At 35.1% G+C, this 22,411-nt stretch overlaps 1 protein-coding gene across 2 annotated transcripts in view; it reads left to right on the forward strand.

Annotated features, from left to right (window-relative positions):
* The first annotated feature begins 4,525 nt into the window (after window positions 1-4,525).
* LOC121384353 (LIM/homeobox protein Lhx3-like) overlaps window positions 4,526-22,411 on the forward strand; it is a 44,401-nt gene continuing 26,515 nt past the window's right edge. Inside the window, exon 1 of one of the 2 annotated variants that reach the window (XM_041514713.1) lies at window positions 4,526-5,287. In XM_041514713.1, coding sequence (XP_041370647.1) covers window positions 5,176-5,287 — 112 coding nt within the window. In that variant the 5' untranslated portion in view covers window positions 4,526-5,175. Of the gene's footprint in view, window positions 5,288-9,669; window positions 9,987-22,411 lie in introns of those variants that run through there. The other variant, XM_041514714.1, reaches the window with a different exon arrangement.

Genomic DNA, 22,411 nt, shown 5'->3' on the forward strand with positions numbered 1-22,411 from the left:
AAATGTTGCCACCCCATGATCGCGTTCACTGACAGCTCGCGACGGACGACACAAAACAATGACGAAGATGCGTTCAGTTGGGTAGAAAGCAACCAGTGCGGCAGACACAACACAGGAAAGGCGTTTAATATGGACTACCGGCCTCGGTGGTGTTGTGGTTAAGACATCGGACATAACGCTGGTATGTACAGGGTTCACAACCCGGTACCGGCTCCCATCCAGAGCGAGTTTTAACGTCTCAATGAGTGGGTGTAAGACCACTACATCCTCTCTCACTAACCATTAACAACTAACCCACTGTCCTGGACAGACAGCCCAGATAGCTGAGGTGAGGGGTAGCGTACTTGAACCTTAATTGGATATAAGCACGAAAATTAGTTGAAATGAAATGAAATATGGGCTTTATACTCCACACACAGAAGGCGTTTAATATGGGCTTTAGTCTCCACACACAGAAGGCGTTTAATATGGGCTTTAGTCCCCACACACAGAAGGCGTTTAATATGGGCTTTAGTCCCCACACACAGAAGGCGTTTAATATGGGCTTTAATCTCCACACACAGAAGGCGTTTAATATGGGCTTTAATCTCCACGCACACAAGGCGTTTAATATGGGCTTTAATCTCCACACACACAAGGCGTTTAATATGGGCTTTATTCTCTACACACAGAAGACGTTTAATATGGGCTTTAATCTCCACACACACAAGGCGTTTAATATTGGCTTTATTCTCTACACACAGAAGACGTTTAATATGGGCTTTATACTCCACACACAGAAGGCGTTTAATATGGGCTTTATACTCCACACAGAGAAAGCGTTTAATATGGGCTTTATACTCCACTCACAGAAGGCGTTTAATATGGGCTTTATACGCCACACACACAGAAGGCGTTTAATATGAGCTTTATACGCCACATACACAGAAGGCGTTTAATATGGGCTTTATTCTCCATACACACATGCGTTTAATATGGACTTTATACTCCACACACACAGAAGGCGTTTAATATGGGCTTTATACTCCACACACACATAAGGCGTTTAATATGGGCTTTATACTCCACTCACACACACACACACACACACACACAGAAGGCGTTTAACATGGACTTTATACTCCACATACACTGAAGGCGTTTAATATGGGCTTTATACTCCACACACAGAAGGCGTTTAATATGGGCTTTATACTTCACACACAGAAGGCGTTTAATATGGGCTTTATACTCCACACAGGACGGAGGGTTTGACACTCAAATATCTACATTACTACGATCAGCTGAAGTACAATGTCGTGCTTGATGGTGATGATGTAAATGGTGATCATAATGATCACTAATCACGACGACGACTCGGCTAGAGAACTGTAATTTGTAGGATCAGCGACACAGATTGTCAATTTGTGTAAGTTTGTTTGACACCCATTAGCCGGGCAGGATTAGAACGCAGTAGCTGGGCACTCGTCTACCATTGTCAGGTCAGAAGACCAATCCACCTCCATAGATCCATTGGGTTTCCCCTTCCTTTTAAACTTCACGTGTAGTACAGTCTGACCTGTTCTCCTTTTAACGCCGGAAAGCAGCTTTCTTGGCACGAAAATATCTCCAGGAATTTGCAGTATTATATGATTATCATTTTGTTTAGACTCGTTTATTATAATCAACCTTGTCATTTTAGGTTATGAGTAGAATTTCATCTCGGCTACTAAGAGGTTCGTTCCTACTCTCATTCAAACAAAAAACCCTAAGTCTACGATTATGTTTGATTTCTTTGAAGGGTTTGAATGACATATATACAAATGTCAAACTTTAAAACCCCCACCGTTTCTAAACTTAATTAGCCTGCAAAGTAATTCGAAATTAGACCTGTTTCTTGCACATAAGACTTCCGTGTCCTTAACTACCACTGAGATCTTTTATCCAGATTCCAGTCCTGATTTCGAGTTAAGAGAAACTTTATATAGTGAAATATATACAATGATAATAGTGTCAAAGTAGTAGGTTTGAACCAGTGATAAACAGTCAGACATAGTGGGCTTCAAACACTCATAAAAACGTAGTGGGCGTGCTTTCCTACTAAGGTGTGCGATCTAGGTCAGTCGGTAGAGCGCTCCCCTGAGGAACTGCGGCTGTAGGATCGAACCCCCTTGGTTGACCCATTCTCTGATTGTTTTTTTTCCGTCCCAGTTATAGCCCCACGGCAGGTATAGCAAGATGTGTTGTCCTGTGTGGTAAAGTACGTGTAAAATATCCCTTGCTACAAATGGAAAGGTGTAGTGGGTTTCCTCTAAACTACTTTGACGTCCAATAGCCGATGATTAATAAATTAACGTGCTCTAGTGGTGTCGTTAAACAATAACAACAACAACAACAACAACAAAAACTACATTCCAGAATTACCAAATGTTTTACATCCAATAGCCGATAATTAATAAACCAGTGTGCTCTTGGGGTGTTGTTAAACAAAACAAACTTTAACTCTTAAAGCCGCACACCCTAGTTCCATCCAGCGAAAATAAATTATAATTTGGTTAATCTACAAACCTGTAACACACTTAGATCACGTTTTTATCAAATGGAGTGAAAAAGCAGGTTTTATATCGATAAATACCATGGGAATCCCCATGTCCCAATTGCTTGAAATAATTTTGAAAGTTTGTATTCTGATGTCACCGGTAGATGTCGCTCGAAGCACAACAATGCCTACGTCACGACAAATTTCACAGACTTGGGGTGCGTTCTTTTCACCTCTCCTGGACATGTTCCAACTGTTCTGTCCTGGTTGTATCCCCTCTCCAGATATCGTAGGACTTAGCAAAATTATTGGTTTTAAGGGTTTGTAACGTTTTGTATTGAGATACTTACTTGTCTGAACTTTATTGTTACTGAAAATGTTCACGAACTGTGAAGAAAAATCTCACAAATGAACAACAACAAATCGGATGTTGATTGCGCGAACCGTGCACGAAAAAACAAACCGAACCAAAATGATAACGGTCACGTGGTATACCAACGTCTGTGACATTGAAATGGAAATATCCCGTCTAAAAATAGATTAGACCTTGTCTGCTCAACGGTTTTTTCTCAAACGTACGTCCGTTTTTCAGAAATACGAAAAATGCATTTTGTGGTATTACAAACACCAGGATTACCAGGATTACCAAAAAACACTTCAGGTGAATGGAAATGTATATTCTAAATAATAAACGGTAAGTAAAGTGCAATTTTATTGGTGAAAAAATGGGTTTAATAGCGAAAAACAACGCCGTAATGGTTAACAACTAGCCGTAACTAGAGTGTGTCCCTTTAACTTTTGATTTCCTACTAATATTCCAGACAGGCTATATATTTGGGATTAAAAAATATATTTTATTTTATTTTATTTTATTTTTATATATTATTTTTTTTGGTGTGTGTGTGTGTGTGTGTGTGTGTGTGTGTGTGTGTGTGTGTGTGTGTGTGTGTGTGTGTGTGTGTGTGTGTGTGTGTGTGTTGGGAGTTATCTTTTTCTTATCAGTATTATTTGATAGGAAACCAGTGAGTGAATAAAAACGGCACTAAAACGTGTATTCGCCATGTTAGACACTAAATACCTCTGTTTGTAAATTAAGATAATGTATATGGGGGGGGGGGGGGGGGGGGGGTACCGTGGAAAAACATCGAATATAGACAACAGCTAAAAACGTGCCTTTGAGAAATAAACAAAATCCAATCTTCACGGCAATGTCGATTGCTGTTGCTGGGGTTGTGCCAATAATTGTGTTAACAGTTTTATTGTTTTAATATATGTAATGCAATGTTGGATGTACATGTTACATTTAATAATTAAACTAACGATTATACAGTGATAATGAAATATGAATACTAGATGTTATAGCAAATCATTGACACTAGATACAAACTTAGGTATTCATATTTATAACAATGTTTTGTATTAAATTCAGTCAGTTATTTCAAGAATGAATTTTAAAGCACTAAAAAGACTGGAAACTGGTAGTAATATTTCCAAAATAATACATTTAGTTGTTCTAATTGTTGATGGTCTGTGTTCTTTTTGAAGTTTTTGCTAACTTTCATTTTTGTTTTATATATCTTGTATTACATGTACTTTTATTGATGAGTTATTGAATGTCTTTTTCATTAATGTATTTTTCTTTATAATACGTTCTATTATTATTGCTATCTTTATGTACTTGCGGGTTAATGTTTTTGTGGTACTTTTCATTTTAATGTTTGGGTGTAATAACAACGCAGCGGTTGGTCGTAAACAGCTGACAAATCTGACAATCAAGCGATGTTAAATTTCCCCCACTGGCAAATCATGTTCACCTGCGGTTCATAGCACTTGATGTTGTTCTGCCTCGCTGATTTCATTACACGTTTTATTATCTGTTTACAAATACGATATACAAGCGGCGCTAGAGTGATACATTATCTGTTACAACTTTATAGAATTTCATTCAGGCATAAGAATGCAATGACTATCTGCGCTGTATATCCTGGCATGCTTCGGTAAGTGTGCCGGACACGTGGCGGGTACTCAAGACGAAAAACCCGTGGACAAAACAACTCTCCAAGTTAACGAAGCGTCTGAATGTCGATTTGTGGACAGTTGTGCAGCCAGCACAATAGGCGTTCACAAAACGGATCGCCGTGGAATCAGGCTATTTTCTCTTTGATATTCTCTGAAAATATTTGTCAAGCAAACAGCCTATGAATCGCAAACGCTGGCGACAAAGGTTGATGTATTAATGGGCACACAGACACTTCTGGCGCATCGTCTGCTAGCGCGCGTGTGCTCTACCCCCAAATTACAGCCCTGGACATGGAGCGGACCTGAGGAGGAGATAACTGGAGGGCAGTGCCGGTCTGACTGCTAGGTCCACCGTGTCACAGTCGTGGCTCTGAATGGCCGTACCGTTATGAGGTGTCTTCCGTCGGAGGTGCAATACCATTGTTGTTCGAGATTAATCGATACTGGGGGTCATGAATATTAAATAATAAGCTCACGTGACTTCCAAGACCACGATAGCACGAGTGGTTGGACGACCGAAAACGGCTTGACACCGGCTATTAAGAATTGAGTTCTCGTTGAAAATTCAAAATTGTAATCTAGCGACAAGGAAAAGTCGGAAAAACTTTGAGATTTGTTTCGGCTATTTGTGAAGCAGTATGACAAGCCCTGACGTCTGTTCGCAGCGCTCCGGACATACTTCCAGCGCGCCGCCGCTCAGTCCGCCCGCCTCCCTCGCCGACATGATTAGCAGAAATAAGTTTCTCGAAGGTAATGTCTTTTAATTTACTCAGTTGTTGTGGCTTTATTGAACGTTCCTATCCAACTAGTTGGACTATTATTAAAATTTGCATTATTGGAATAGAGACGAATTAATGAGCGACGCGGGTGTGTTTTGAGTTGAAGGCGCGGCAAAACCTATTAGGCTGATTGTTTCCATGTAATTACTTTCAAGTGCAAACAGTCAAATAATATTTTGTATTAAAAGTTCATGAAGCAAGAAGATTTGATTTGCGGAATTGTCGACCTCATTTATTTTACTGATTTGATCTGGGACCTCAAATTCAATATTAGTCCCAGAGTTGTCGCAATCCGAAATGATACCTTCCATCTATTACCATAAATCTGAGGTCTTGTCGATTTCATTAGATTTGGGCAACTTGTAAAATTATGGCTGTGTTGTGGTTTGGGGCTAGATGATGAGTTTGTAGATGTTTTAATAGCGACTTCAAATAGGTTTGAAGATGTCCACCTGGATTTACAAAACTATCACACTTACAGGCTACTTTGGGTCATTACTGTAAGTTACTCTTTTACTTTAACAACATCTACTACTACTACTACTACTACTACTACTACTACTATTGTTGTTACTACTACTACTACTAGTGTTACTACATGTACTACTATTGTTGTTACTACTACTATTGTTGATACTACTACTACTACTTACTTCTACCACCACCAACACTACTACTATTACTACTACTACTACTACTACTACTTTTATTATTATTATTATTATTATTTTATTATTATTATTATTAATTTATTTACTTATATTATTATTGCTGTAGTATTACTAATACAAACATGTGGTTATTAAATACATACGAACTATCTGGTAAACATAACAGTAAAATTAGACTGTATTATCACAGTACTAATTACTGCTTTTATCTACCACTGTCTTCAGGTAAAATCGTTTCTGTAGGTAGTATGACTAGCAAACTAATAAACGATAATGAATACCTTACTATAGAGCAGAAAGACATTTCTTAAAAAATAGAATATGACATTTTATTAAAACGTTAGGATATGTAATAATGATTATTATACTTAGCTAATTTAATAATAGTAACAACAAACACCAGCGCCACTACCACCAATAACATTATTATTATTATTATTATTATTATTATTATTATTATTATTAACATATGGAATACTTGGCCGTGTGGAGTACAGAATTGAAACCAACTATTTTGTACTTGTTCATATTTGAATATGAATGAACATTTTACTTACTGTTGAAAGTCCTTTGTTGGAATTAAAATGAAAGTAATATTGTTTACTAAACGAAACACTAGGTTAGGTCAATCGTTATATATGTACTAATAATTCATAGCAATCGAGAAGTAGTTAAACAAACTCAACTCCACTGATGGTCGTCTGCTCTGTAGTCAAGTGGTTCCAGTCTATTTTACTTTTCTTTTTAGTGTACATTTTCAGACTTGGTTATTCTAATTTTCTACATTTTATATTTTACTTACAATAACTTACATTACAATAGCTTTCCATGTATCGTTATCATTAATACACATTCTTTTTGACATAAAAACTAAGAAATTTAAGTATATCAAGTTTAACACCACAGTGTGTATGTATTATTAGAAACAGGTGTCTTTAGAAACACAAATACAACCATACTTATTGATTTTTATAACTTATTTTATTTATTTATTTATTTATTTTTATTTATTTATCCAGGAGAGCGGGTTTATTTATTTAATTATGACCATCCTCTTGATGCAAATAACGCAATGTGATTTAAGATATTACACTGACTATGAATACTGTAAATTTAAATTTTATACTGGATTTTTTAAAACAGCGTCAAAGACGCGAAAGAGAAGAAACACTAAGAAGAAGATTTGCAGAAGTAGATAAGAAAATAAAAACTCGGCTTATAAAATCGATGAAAAAATCATTTAATCTGCGAAGTTGTGATCACCAAATCGCATAAAGAGCTTAATATTAAGTCCGTCCCGCTATCTGCTGGACAGGTGGGCAGGTGCGAACTACCGTTAGCTCGGATTGTCCGCTATTCACTTTCATGTTCGGCGCCTCAGGTAAATTTACGAGGGTTTTACACCTGTGTAATCCGCCATGCGTACAAGGTGCACACGGGCCAACATCTGGTATGCCACAAGCACGTGCACCTGTATTAATAATTGCATTTTAGAATTCAAAATCTAACTTCCTTTTGAGGAAGTTATTCAATGAATTATGAATTGTATGAAGATATTATTTATTATTGAAGAGCATTAGTAGACCGTCACACACACGTTAACACGCGACCAGAAAACAAGAAAAGACGGATTTCTTTTAACCTTAAAACTAAAGAACAACATGACATTAAGCAAAGGGGAAAGAAAATAATAATAATAATAATAATAATAATAATAATATAATATCATCCTATCATTATTATTATTATTATTATTACTATTAACACATTTCGTTTGTATAACATTCTAGAAGAATAAATTAATGATAATTAAAGAATTTTTAAAATGCGTTGTATAACTGTTTTTATTTTGGAAAGATGAAATAAACTTATTATCCGTTAATACAATACTACAGGATAAAGAATATAACATTATTTAATATTCTCGGACATAATATTCTTAGATAAGGAATTAAGAATATTAATTTATACAATGTTCCAAATTAAACATTATTCTATTTTTAAATTTGTATTAACATATTCAAATTTGTAATGAAGAAATTGGCATTATGCCGAACAGTTTGCATATTAAAATGTATAATATAAAAACGTATATCTATATCGGCAGACAAATCAAGCGCAGACGATACAGAAGTTAAAGTTATACTATTTATGATAAACACAAGCAGGCCACATGTAAATAAAACTATAATTATGACGCTAATCATAATAATGGTTAGTAAACGATTCACTAAGACAATCATATGAAATAGGAGCTAGTTATCTAGATAACAACTGAAATAAATATTTAGATGACAGAAATTTCACCATATTTACAAAACTATCTGAATATAAATGATTTTGGATATAATGTTTCTCTTTAGAAAAAAAGTATAATAAACTAGCATCACAACTTTGTTTTTATGCGAAGCAGTGTGGGGCCATTGAACTCTACTTCAGTTCACGTACACCGATGCCCGAACACATCAAAGATATCCACGCGCCCGATGTCACTTCCGGCAGTGGCAGACGACTACGACGGTGATAGACAACACGAAGTCGTACAAAGTGACGATATTTCCCTCAGTAACCATGGAAATTAAAAACTGAAACCTTACTACCTACAGAATGTGAGAACACATGGAAACCTTACTCCGTCTATGCTATTGTGCTAAATTGTCGTCCGTAGCCTGCCGCCCGTGGGAGGTTTCTGCGCGGCGATCAAAAGCCACCGTTAGTGGGTTTCAACGGTTAAAATCCGGCTAAATTCAGCGGAGGACCTTTAAGTGAGGTAATAGGATTCGAAGGGATCCCAACTGACAGTAGCTTGAGCCAATCGGTTCTAATTTTACGTTAAATCGTATCAATGTCGACGAATACTCCAGACACCACACTCGCTTAGTCCGGAACATTCGCTGCTTTTTGTTCACACACGGTCATATGGCTTCCGGATTATATTTAGATTCCATTTGGAAGAGAAATATCCAGAAAACAGTAAATTGAATATACTGCTCCCTATTTAAAAATGTAGAACAGAATTAGATACACTTCAGTTGTTTCTAAAGTGAATTTATTTACACATTTTTATTAATCATGCTAATTACATAATGCACGTTTATCTATATATTATTTCATAAACCAGATTACTGTCATTTTTGTAATCATTAAATGGTTGAAAACTAGCTATTCGAAATATCGTTTACAGTTTTATGTTTGTTTAATTTAATCATTTTATTTTATTAAAATAAACTATCAAATTAATTTAATTTCTTACTTATATCTGGCTGAAAATGCTTTAAATTTGACACAATTTGTTTTAACAACATCTATGCTATAATTTAAAACATAATGTAAGTGTGAACTGTAGAAAAAGTGGATATTTGAATGTTGCTCAAAGTCATACACTTCTAGCAGATGGTAAGCACGTGTGTGTATGAATATGTAGCAAGTCGTTATTTCCACTCCTATCGCAGCGACGCATTTCTCTTGTCGATGCCGCCGTCAACAGCCATCAAGGAAAGTGCGCACGTGCCGGGGACACTGCCTCGCGCCGTGCACGCGCTCGTCACACCGAAGTGGATTACACGACGTAATGCAGGTATTTCACAAAGAATGTAAACAAACGTCCCCCACCGGCTACCGTTAGGGAAGGGCTCAACGAGGAATCTGTGTGCACGGCCTAGCCAATCAAAGGGGTGGGCAGTGGGTCGAATAGGAGTAAGTGTGAAATGAGTTTGTGTCACACGACATCGCCCGTGTCGGGTGACAGACGACACATTACGGCGAACAACGTCCCCGGCACGGTCCGCTGGTGACGACACATCTGTCGACAGTTGCTCGTAACGGCCAGGACAATGGACGAAAATAAATGTTAGAAAATTGTGAAAACCTATAGAGGTAGTGTTTTTATACAGAGTGCATTGACTCCCCATAACGCGCGTGAAGTATATGAGACGTACTGCAGCACCACGCTGGAAATGTATACAAACACACCACCACCGTACGGAGAGGACGTATTGGGTAAGAATAACATGTTCTAATGCATCCTTCTTTTTAAAACCAAACCAGAATTTACACTTGGTATTGTTGACATTTTAATTATTACTCGTTCATTACGATACGTGTAATATTAATTTTAGAGTAATATGAATTTTTATAATAAGTTTATTTTAATTTTATTTTTCGGTATGAATATTATAGGTAAGTTAATGGATAAATAGAGAATTCTTCACGTGTATTTTTAATATGGAAAATATCATCCAAGTTTTTGTTAGTCGGTGTTTACCGATTAACTATACGGGGTTCATATTTTATATATTAAAAAACCACGAGTAAAGAATTCTATTTATTCTATAATATTTGTAAAATAACATTTTTATTCAATATTTAATAAAGCACAGTTCTAAAGTCGCCTCCATCGGTAATATGACATCATCGCGATTAGCACAAATGTAGGTTGACTTCACTCAATTTAACAACATTTTTTCAAAACGTTACAATCTGGAATCCAGGTCTTGTTGGTGTGTAAACAAATGACCCATTGACAGCAAAAACAAAATGTTATCCGGGTTAATAATGCAAAATATCAAATGGATTTTAGGTAAGTTATATGATAAATATGTCTATATATAACATAAAAAAACAAAACACAACAACAAAAACTTTTAACATTCTTGATTATTTGTATGTTATATTGTTCTAGATATATTGTTAAACTAAAGTTTAAAATGTAGTTTGTATTTTGATACGTACATCATCATGCTAATTACCACAAACTATTTGACAGATTATTTTGTTGTACAAGATATTGCAAATATTATATCACAAATATTTTAGTATCCACTTTTAGAAATCGGCGTAGGAATGCACTGCCACACACATAGACTATTCTTCTACAGAGAAATAACACACATACACGCGCGCACGCACGCACACACGCACGCATAGTACAATACAGCTTAACGTAAATTTTGAAAATCTACCATCTATTCCAAACCCTTTGTAAGAAGCAATGGTTATTAGTTTAAGGATATAGCTTTATGAACGAAAACGCATACTCCTAGTTAATGTTATTCCCCACATGGTTTAAACAATATTTATTTCACAAAACAAATGGATTGGCAAACAGGCCATTGACCTATATTAATGCCTCTCCACACATACTTTATTACATACAATTTATAATATACACAGGTATCAATGGACATGTTCTTCAGAGAATTAGAAACAATTACATAATTTGCACTCAATCATAAACACGTCTAAAAGACCATGCCATTGATATACTAGTCCATGCGTACACATACCCACGCACATAAATATACCCGATTTCCTAAGATTAACTTACATCAATGATTCTCGCCCACGGCCCACATTACAGCAGCCAAACGTACAAGTGACAATGTGATGTAGGATAAATGGCTTTAAGAAATTAAAACGTGAAGCGTTTTGACAATTCGAAAAAGTTATGAATAGATTCTGTTATATGTAAATTAATGTCCAGAGGGTAATCATTATTACCATATAGCACTGTATGGAGGTCAAAAGCACCATTATAAAAATACATTGTTGTACGAATGTTATCATACAGCGGACAGACAAATAGGAAATGTAACGTATCTTCATATAGATGCCCACAACTACAAATGGAATTATGATAAATATGTCTTGTATATCTATGAGGTCACTGCATTTTAAACGAAGTCTACAATGAATTACTTGGTTTGAGCGTGATCCGAATTCTAAAAATGTCTTATTTAACCCATTTATCGGCGGGAATATACAATTTTTCATCAATACTATTCCACTCACGAACTACTGAGGGTAAAAACAATTTTCTGTATAATTCTGTTCTAGCGTGAATATATTGCAATTGGCCAGCGTTACGGAGTTATTCCCCACACCAATTTTATAGTGTGCGTAGGGTGACTGTCTTATAATTTATTTTTATTATATTTGTAAAATATAATTATGTTAGTTAACTACAGTAAAATATTTATTCAGATTACTTTGAAAACACATTTGTGCATGCGCTCATTATGTTGAAGATTTGGAACAGTTTCTACAACAGAGAACGTCAGATATACTTAGTCATTTTAACATTACAAGAAAATAGTTAAATTTTGAAAGCAGTCAAACATTGTTTTGCTGAAAGCAAACATTTTGACTGATAAAACCGTTCACCATTTTAATCTTTGTTTTTCTGTTTTCTTTGGCTCTAATATAGAGACATATATTTATACTTGGGTTACAAACGTAATGTTTACATTTGTTTATTTGTATTCATTTATTTGTATATATTTATTTGTATTATTATATTATATTATGTAATATTATGTTATATTATGTTATATTATATTATATTATATTATAATCTAATTATTTATTATTTGTATTTTCGCATTTTATTATTTATTTGTATTTTTCACCTTTCTGTTCAACTGACCAACTGTATATATTATTTTAATTATACAATGTATGGTAAGTTCTTTATATAGGCTACGCAGCTTGACCAATCTCAGCTTAAAAATTCTAACATAAATAAATATTGTTTAAACCACACACACACGCACACACACAATACAGAGACACATACACGCATACACGCATACATACATATATGTATAGGCACTAACCCCAATGTTTTCAACTGCTTTGTACAGAAATGAAGAACAAAATGTTTCTTTAACACGTCATTACAGTTTAATCTACATCTGTTTGCGGATACAGATACTGAAACCTTTGAATCTGAAGTGTACTAAAATATAATTTTGTATACAATGACGGATTTGTCGCATTTAATAGTTAAATTTACTGCACTCACAATTTCAAAAACAAAATTCAAGACCGACCGACCGACAAAACACTGGGTGACAGAGGTTCAGCGAATACAGATTACATTGCTCTCTCTCTCTCTCTCTCTCTCTCTCTCTCTCTCTCTCTCTCTCTCTCTCTCTCTCTCTCTCTCTCTCTCTCTCTCTCCGTCTCTCTCTTCTTTTTTAAGGACGTGTTGAGTGAGAGTGTGACGAAGTTATCAATTTTTAAAATTTAATTTAGAATTGTCGAACATCATAAAATATTCACGCAGATTCGACGGCTCTCCTTGGAGTGTGCCGGGACAATCTAATATGTCGCATCCAATCAACAATGAACCAAACGTCTTAAATTTGCCAGTCTTTGGCCATGGTCTTATGTATATACATATTACCCTAAATTATGCTTGCCGTTTTGCTTTCTTTAACAAATACTTTAAGTGAGATCTTATTACAATTAATAAAACCTAAATTATGCTTGCCGTTTTGCTTTCTTTAACAATTACTTTAAGTGAGATCTTATTACAATTAATAAAACCTAAATTATGCTTGCCGTTTTGCTTTCTTTAACAAATACTTTAAATGAGATCTTATTACAATTAATAAAACCTAAATTATGCTTGCCGTTTTGCTTTCTTTAACAATTACTTTAAGTGAAATCTTATTACAATTAATAAAACCTAAATTATCGAAAGAACGAATACGTTCATGATACATTTTTTATTTTGTCCCAAAAATGTACATTTTGTTCATGGAGTTATACTATTTCTTTACACAATTATCTATTTATTAAAATACAGTTTAAATACAGAACTATATAGCTGATACTCCAGGCACAACCTTCCACTTAAGGACGAAAATGTACGGGTTTGTTTGCTCTATTCTATAAAAAATAAAAGTAAAAATCAGGCTTATACCCAAAACCCACTAAAGAGTGTGCATCCCACTTCACATGTCGTTCCTATGGATTTTACTATCTTTTGAACAAAACTGAAATTTGATTGTATAAAAAAAACCTGTTGGGGAAATGTAAAGAAAACAAGGATTGAAAAGGAATTAAACGTAACATTTGCAAAAAAAACTTAGGGTCTAAACAACTGAACAGGACTATACTTTGAAATTCGTAATGCCTCATATGAACGTGAAATTAAAAATATAGGGGTGGGACTCTTGCCTGGTGTCAAGATGAAAATTCACAAAGGAATGTTGTACAAAGCCAAAGTGAAACTATTAATTTTAATAAAGAAACTATAATTTTTGGTTTTAAAACTAGAAACAATGATCTTATCAATATAATTGATCTTGTTATAAAACATTTAATATTTAAAGTATTTTGAAGATATACACGCCCGATTTGAACTGGATCCAGAAAGGAGTTGACAAATTATTACTATGCTACCTAAAAGCATATGCTTTTTTTCACTTATAATTACGGCTCGTCAAATGTTACTCAGTTTGACATAGTCTGTTTCAACTAGAGTGTTAAGTGTATCTGCATAGCTGTATATCTAGTGAGGAAAATATAACATTTGGTTTTAGACAAGAAACAACGAAAAACAACAAATCAGAAACAAAACAAAAACAAACAAAACGGATCTAGCAAATTTGTACAGACAGAAAGTGAGTCAAGACAAATGTATAAAGAGACGGACATATGTGAAATGTTAGACTTCCTCACTGATAAAATGTAAAATGATGGTGAAATTTGTGAATTTTAAATACCGGGTGTAGACAAGACATTGATATTCCCCATGGAGTGTTAAGTGTATCTGCATAGCTGTATATCTAGTGAGGAAAATATAACGTTTGGTTTTAGACAAGAAACAATAACACATATATATTTTTTGTTGTTGTTATGAAACAGTTATTATTTATGATTGCCTTTGTGCTAAACATTCAGAAAGAATTGACAAGACTAATACTACATCATTAAGGCAATTGTTAAGATAGCACTATGTTGTTTTACTAATGCTAATACTGACGGTTATATTATTTTGCTTATACACTATTCCCCAACCCCCCCCCCCCCCCAAAAAAAAAAAAAAACCCCACAAAAAACCCCCACAAAAACCCCAAAACAAAACCAACCCAAAAACAAAACAAAACAAAACAAGACTCGCCGATTTATTTCTCTGTGTACATAAACTGGAATATCTAGCTCACTTAGTTAAATCAAAACAAAGAAATGTACGTCTACGTTCTTCTATATCTTATATTATTCAATACTAGCAGAACAATTACAGTACATCCGTTGATTTATCAACAATAGTTGGGAAAAGTACTGCTGAAGCTATCAAACAATTACAGTACATCCGTTGATTTATCAACAATAGTTGGGAAAAGTACTGCTGAAGCTATCAAACAATTACAGTACATCCGTTGATTTATCAACAATAGTTGGGAAAAGTACTGCTGAAGCTATCAAACAATTACAGTACATCCGTTGATTTATCAACAATAGTTGGGAAAAGTACTGCTGAAGCTATCAAACAATTACAGTTGTTGGGAAGGAAGCTGTTCCGAGATCCTGACGGTATTTACAGATCACGTGCCGCGTTAGTCCTACTTGTTTCCCTCGTTCTGTAACTAGAAATAGTATGTACGACAACTGAACTTCCAAACTATGCAAACACAGGTAAATGGTCAACGGTATTGAGTAACCGGATCATGAAATCTATTTTGATAATATATGTGTATAGATATTATTTTCTCTCAACCATTGATTACTTTCATTATTGGATGTGTGTGCTATTGGGTTAATGGACCACAGTATTGGCGCACTACACTATCCAGCACTGTATTACATCGAATTGCATATTTGAACATGCACAATGACATTCCTCTGTCAATACATAGATTCAAACCGGCGACACTGACCTCCAACTAAGCTACATGGCGAAGAGATGAGTCCAACTTTCCTGTAATAAATGTCTCCTTTATATTGAACAGTATTCCTTCAGCTCCAGCGTTTGGTGTCTGCATGTCACATTTATCAGATATCTTGGGGGATGCTCATTATATGTCTGTTTCAAACAATGCCATATCATTCTGGTACAAAAGTTGATTATAATATAGAAAGATTCCTGGAGGCTTTCAAAAATGTTTTATGGTAGACTTTGAGACGCTGTTTCCCAATATAATGCATCGCTGACAATTTACGTCTCATGCTATTCCTATTGTGGTGGAAATCTTGTTCCGTTGTTCCACTGTTTAGAAGAAAACAACGGATTTGAAAACTACTAACTGTACTTATAGTTGGTGCCGCCAGCAGGCAGGAAATGCTCATCCTTCGTGAACACTTGATATTATCGCTGTTTTGATAATGATTCATGAGTACATAGCACCATAGCTGTTTAAATGTCCAATGGGCTCCACTTTTTGCAGGTATTAATTTGATAGACTAAACTTGGGAATGGTAGTTACTGGCACAATATAGGAACTGTGTACCGTCTTGGGCAGTCCTCGTGCAGTCCTCATGCAGGAGAAACACGTGGAGCGAGTCACGGAACAAGTCAACATATTGTGAAAACATCTGTTGGATTCTACCTTGTACAGAGATCAGTATTTTTGTTTACAATCACTCATTGGAGGAGACTGTATTTGGTTTTTGGAAAACAATAACATACATCATATAACATATAACATCAAGGGTTAGTGGATTAATGCAACCGTAAGGTATAACGACACTCAATGTGGCTCTAAACTATTCAGAGTCTTGTTCGCAACCATGTGTGCCACTGTAAACCATCTTAATGGTCAAATCAACTTAAAGTAGTACATTTTTAATCTGGATCAGTCTGATACCCCAGCCTCGTGGTAGAGACAAAAAGGCACCTGCTAGTAACCAGTAACACTAGTATAGCGTCAAAATAATAATTACAGAAGCACAAGGCTTTTATTAATGAGCGTCACTATTGTCATTAAGGTCTGCATCTTTCCAACACTGAAGAAATATTTTATTTTAATACGACCCATCCTCTCGCGAACCAATATTATAGCTGCACAATTTCAGCAATAAATATGTTGGTGGTTACACAAACATGCTGTCAAATGATGTATCACAGTAATTGTATTAAAGCTCATCTTCATTAGCCGGTCTGTCAAAGGTGAACATCTCGATATAATGAATTTGCACACGTTTAGTGACGATTTCACTTGACCAGCGACCCGCTTTGACCTGCACGGTACCCGAGCTGACCGCCGATAGCGTCGTCATTTAGGACAGCCTATAGGACAGCTGGAGACGTGACTGCCACAAGAAGATTTGGTCACAGTGCTCAGTGGTCTTCCGCTGATGACGCTCACCTATTTCCTTTGATCTAACAACGTATGGATGCACTTCTCTTTAGTCCACCCTGTAGGAGTTCTAAATAAATGATGGCGTTTAATACCGACAAACAATCATGTGATGTTCGTTTACATTATTAAAACACATGTGATTGATGTCGTGGAAAGGGCGGCCCCAGGGGGTGGTTATTAGTAGGCCACCCATTCATCAAGTCACCTGGACACTGTGTGATGGGCAACTGACGAAGCGTAACAAATCTGTCAGACACAACAAGTGAACAGCACTCGCAACCCAGCCTGCTTTGCGAGAGGGTTTCGTCTATATCTATATGTATTTGTTTGTTTTTTTAATTAAAAAAGTAATGCAAAATGCAAATGTTTGTGTTTCTCCCATTTATCTGATACGTAACCGATGCAATTTCCGTGCTGGGGTGTCATTACCCCCGTCTACGACATAACTAAAGTCTAAAGTACGAACTTTCAAATAACTTGTTACCCTCTTTTCTGACGTTACAATTATCCCATTTTACTGTTGAGATAAATCCATACCATACATGTAGAAAAGATTATCTGTATACATATTTTTGCCGAACAAAACTCTTTTCAAATTATTTCTTTCCTTCTGGTGTAAGCTATGGAATAATACATCATCCGACATTAGGAATTGTTCATCATTGTACAGTCTAAAAGTTCAAATTTAAAAGGCAGACCCCACTGTACCATCTTATTTTCATGAAGGTGACAGAAGGCAACAGATATTACATAGTCAACTCCGTCTGGGTATCAGCAATCTAAATGGTCCTACGTTTGCACGGCATGTAAATGACAACCCATCTTATGCTTGTGGGCATTTTATGTAAGACACTGAACACTTTTTGCGCTATTGTCCTATTTACCATGTGATTCGTAATACCCACTTGTCTAAATTGTAACTTTTTATTATTTGGTGATCCGAACCTTAGTAACCATGAAGATACCTGCATATGCACATCTGTTCAGGACTTCATTATAAATAGTAAACGTTTTGAGACGACTTAATCATTCACTTACACCCATTCCCTCTCTCTCTCTCTCTCTCTCTCTCTCTCTCTCTCTCTCTCTCTCTCTCTCTCTCTCTCTCTCTCTCTCTCTCTGCGCCCTTTCTCCTTTTGTTCACTTCATTTGTCTTTGTTTACAAATATTAATTCATTAAATTTGTCATCTTTTTATTTGGAAAATGTAGGGAGAGTCCTTAATATAGGCTCATGCCTGTTGGCCGATCACAAAACCGTCTTTTTAATTGTGAATAAATATGGTTTAAACCAACTAAAGTCTTGGACTGTTCTCAAACCACCAAACATGTCATTTGCTTCTGTTCTAGGCAAGTCATAAAATAACTATGACCGATTATTTTTCTTGCCCACTTAATAAATACAACATTCGTAGGCCACTTCACCTACAAACTCATTAAATCATATGCGCAAACATATTATCACAATTCTGCAACGACATGAAATATAACAACTTCATCAAAAATATAAAGTTCAGAATGTAAATTGTTTAACAACAATGAATCAACGTGAAATGAAAACTTGGCGAATATAATTATGTACTAGTAATTCAGCAAAATGTAGTTATGCATAATTGTTTATTAATGAAATGTTCACGAATCTCCCTTGTGACCTTCTGTTAAACGTGAAATATTATTATTATTCCATATACACATGTATAATACATTAAGCAATGTAATAACTATCTAAATTAAAAGATAGTTATACCATGATGATTAAAGAATTAATACACAAATACCGTGTACACTTGATATAATAATGAAGAAATTGCACTTAAAGGTACCTATTCCCGAGTGGAGATTTTACTAAAAGTGATCAATTGCCAGTGTCGTGCATCATTCACGTCTTAATGATGTTATGTTCAATATGTGTATGTGTGTTGAATAAACAATTGTTGCTTAGCAGGAAAAAAACATTATTTCTGTTCGCATAATGTTTGTGTTCCTGCGTCCCGTCCCCCCTCTGACGTCACAATTCTGTAATTACAATTCTCGCAGAATATAAAGGATCTGTACAGTATTTGATTCGTATTGCACGAAATGGAAACTAACAGCAAATTGTAAAAAAAAACGTCTGAAGTGGCAACAAGAAAGCTTGATAATGTAGAAAGTTATAAATATCTTGGTATTATGTTTCACAAATCGAATAGATTTACTTAGGCAAGAAACAGTTTATATACACATTCACAATCACAAAACGCTATGTTGTTCATTCTACGACAAGGCAGATGCTATAATATTTTCTATCCAGTGCCAACTAAAATGATTTGACTGCATGGTTTTACCAGTCCTATTACATGTATATGGCAGAAAAATTTAGGGTTTTGAAAATTTGTCATTAACTGAAACATCATGTAACCAGTTTATTAAAATGTTATTACCTGTGAGAAAATGTACACCATTGTATATAGTATATGGAGAACTTGGACGTTACACATTATTACTAAATGATATCAAAAATAACATTTTAATATCACAAATGGAATATGTATGTTAAATATGACATTGGCTACACATATATAGTGTTATCACAGTGCAATGATATTACTAGTGCTTCCATCTTGAAAACATATATTAATACAAAAGTTACTGACCAATACTTACAATCACGGTATACTTATATTAATAACTCATCCAAAGCTTCAAATTATAAATTATTTAAAAATACTGTTGAATTTGAGACATACCTCACAATGATAGAGAGAAAACACCGGTGTCCATTATTACGTTTTAGATTATCAAACCACAATCTTCCAATTGAAACGGGCAGATGGGAAAATGTACCACTACAAAACAGAATATGTCCATTGTGTAATAATTACGATATCGGAGATGAGTTTCATTAACAAGAAGGAAAAAAATCGTTACTTACTATATATCTGTCAGTCTTAAACCAAATATATAAATTTTATAAATTATTCATCTCTATGAAAGCTGGTATCCTTGGAAAACGTTCTATATTTTGTAGTGTAATTATGGATACATGTACTTTCAAATCCTCTGCCTGATATTCTGTGTATCTTTTTGTGTAGGACCGGCCTCGGTGGCGTCGTGGTAGGCCATCGGTCTACAGGCTGGTAGGTACTGGGTTCAGATCCCAGTCGAGGCATGGGATTTTTAATCCAGATACCGACTCTAAACCCCGAGTGAGTGCTCCGCAAGGCTCAATGGGTAAATGTAAACCACTTGCACCGACCAGTGATCCATAACTGGTTCAACAAAGGCCATGGTTTGTACTATCCTGCCTGTGGGAAGCGCACATAAAAGATCCCTTGCTGCTAATCGGAAGAGTAGCCCATGTAGTGGCGACAGCGGGTTTTCTCTCAAAATCTGTGTGGTCCTTGACCATATGTCTGACGCCATATAACCGTAGATAAAATGTGTTGAGTGCGTCGTTAAATAAAACATTTCTTTCTTTTTTGTGTATCTTTGTATTTATGTACATTTATGTACACCCACCATCTTGTTACAATTATATATATGTATGCTTCATATGCCGTAGACTACGGCCTGAGTGTAAATAAAGTTCAGTTTAGTTCAGACACAACAGGTGTTAAGTAAGTTGAAAGCACTTTCAGGGCTCGACCTTAACGGTAGCCCGGAGTGTTTTAGCTACCGATTTCATATGACCCATATCTAGACATACTACCTTTGAAACGAAGAATTGTATTTACTAGATTTATACTTACTAACCACAGACTACCCGTTGAAATAGGAAGATGGACTCATTTACCAAAGGAAGAAAGATTATGTAATATATGTAATAGTGGTTGTATTGGTGAAGAATTTCACTTCTTATTTGAATGTAAAGCACTAAATGATATTAGAGTACTATATTTATCTAATTATTATTATATACAACCAAATGTTAACAAAACCGAATATACTTTTTAATAAGCAGAGTAAACATGTATTAATAAAACTATGTGATTACATTAAACACGGTTTAACAAGAATGTGATCTAGAAGTGAACATGAGTACATGTATTTACTATATTATTTATTTATTATACTTTGTTCTCCAAATGTTATCTGTATATGTTTGTAACTTGCTCACTTGGTAAATATTATATTATTATATTACCTCATGTACTATGTATATGGTCTGAGTGAATAAAGAATAAAGAAAAGAATTAGAATCGTACCAAACAAGATACTGTAGGTACGATAGGTCGGGTTTTTGGTGGTGGTTGTTTGATTTTAAAAAAATAATTCATACTATATTTACCCCACCTTTGAGGCCATCCTTAAAAATAGTTTGTTTTGTCCATTTCCGACATATATATTTCACAGTATTATTGCTCATAATTTTAAAAACAACCACCCTAAAACACATGTTTAAATAAAAATAAATGATTTTTTTTTTCTCTTTTGTTTTTTCAAGTTATGGGCTACCAGTTTTTACTAGTGGCTACTAGATTTTATAACGGTGGGCTACCACTGGAAAAAACCTCAGGTCAAGGCCTGCCTTTGATCTGGGCTCACGAAATTACTGTGTATATATTAATAGTTAACAGTAACAGGCCTTTCCCCGGGATTTTTTTTAAGGCGCTTACATTTTTAGCATGAGTATAACACAAATCAAGCCAAAATAAGTGGAGTAGTGGGTTGAAAACATTTAAGTGTTTGCCTTCAATCATGTTTTTTTATGTTCAAATTAAAATTATTATATTATTATTTTATATATCTTTAATTATTTTTATTTAATTTATATTATTATTATTATTATTTTATGTTTATTATGTCAGCATTCTGTTAAAACCCGGCAGTGTTCTCGTTGGGTGAAAATTAAAGGTGGGCAGCTGAGCGACTCCGACCCCCCCCCCCCCCCCCAATCCTCCCTCGTCCTTCCAAGTAAATCAGAAAACAATTCCACTAAAGACATTTGAAAGCTTTGTTACCGTATATCGTTGCGTGTTAGTTGACTATGGATGGCCTACCCCTTAGTTAGCCCCTCAATATCTGGTACAAAAAAGATTGGTACGATGTATTTTAAGTAATTGAACCGGAAATAATGTCAGTCTGTCATTCACAGGCATTCATTTTGGTGAATCGATTAGTGTTAATATTATATTTTAACAAAAATTTCAAGTTATCTCAGATATATGTTTTTGTTGTTTTTTTAATAGGATCCCCATATGTAGAATAACACTGTTCTGAACTTTTTATTTTCTATTTTGTTCAATCGAATCGATGGCTTTGATATCGCTGGCTGATAAAAGTAGTTTCGTTTTTATAAAGGCGGCGTAAATATTATTTGGCACCCAAGTTGTAATGCTAAACACAATTCCCGGGTG

This window comes from Gigantopelta aegis, chromosome 10 (genome assembly GCF_016097555.1).
Source record: "Gigantopelta aegis isolate Gae_Host chromosome 10, Gae_host_genome, whole genome shotgun sequence".
NCBI classification, from domain to species: Eukaryota; Metazoa; Mollusca; class Gastropoda; order Neomphalida; family Peltospiridae; genus Gigantopelta; species Gigantopelta aegis.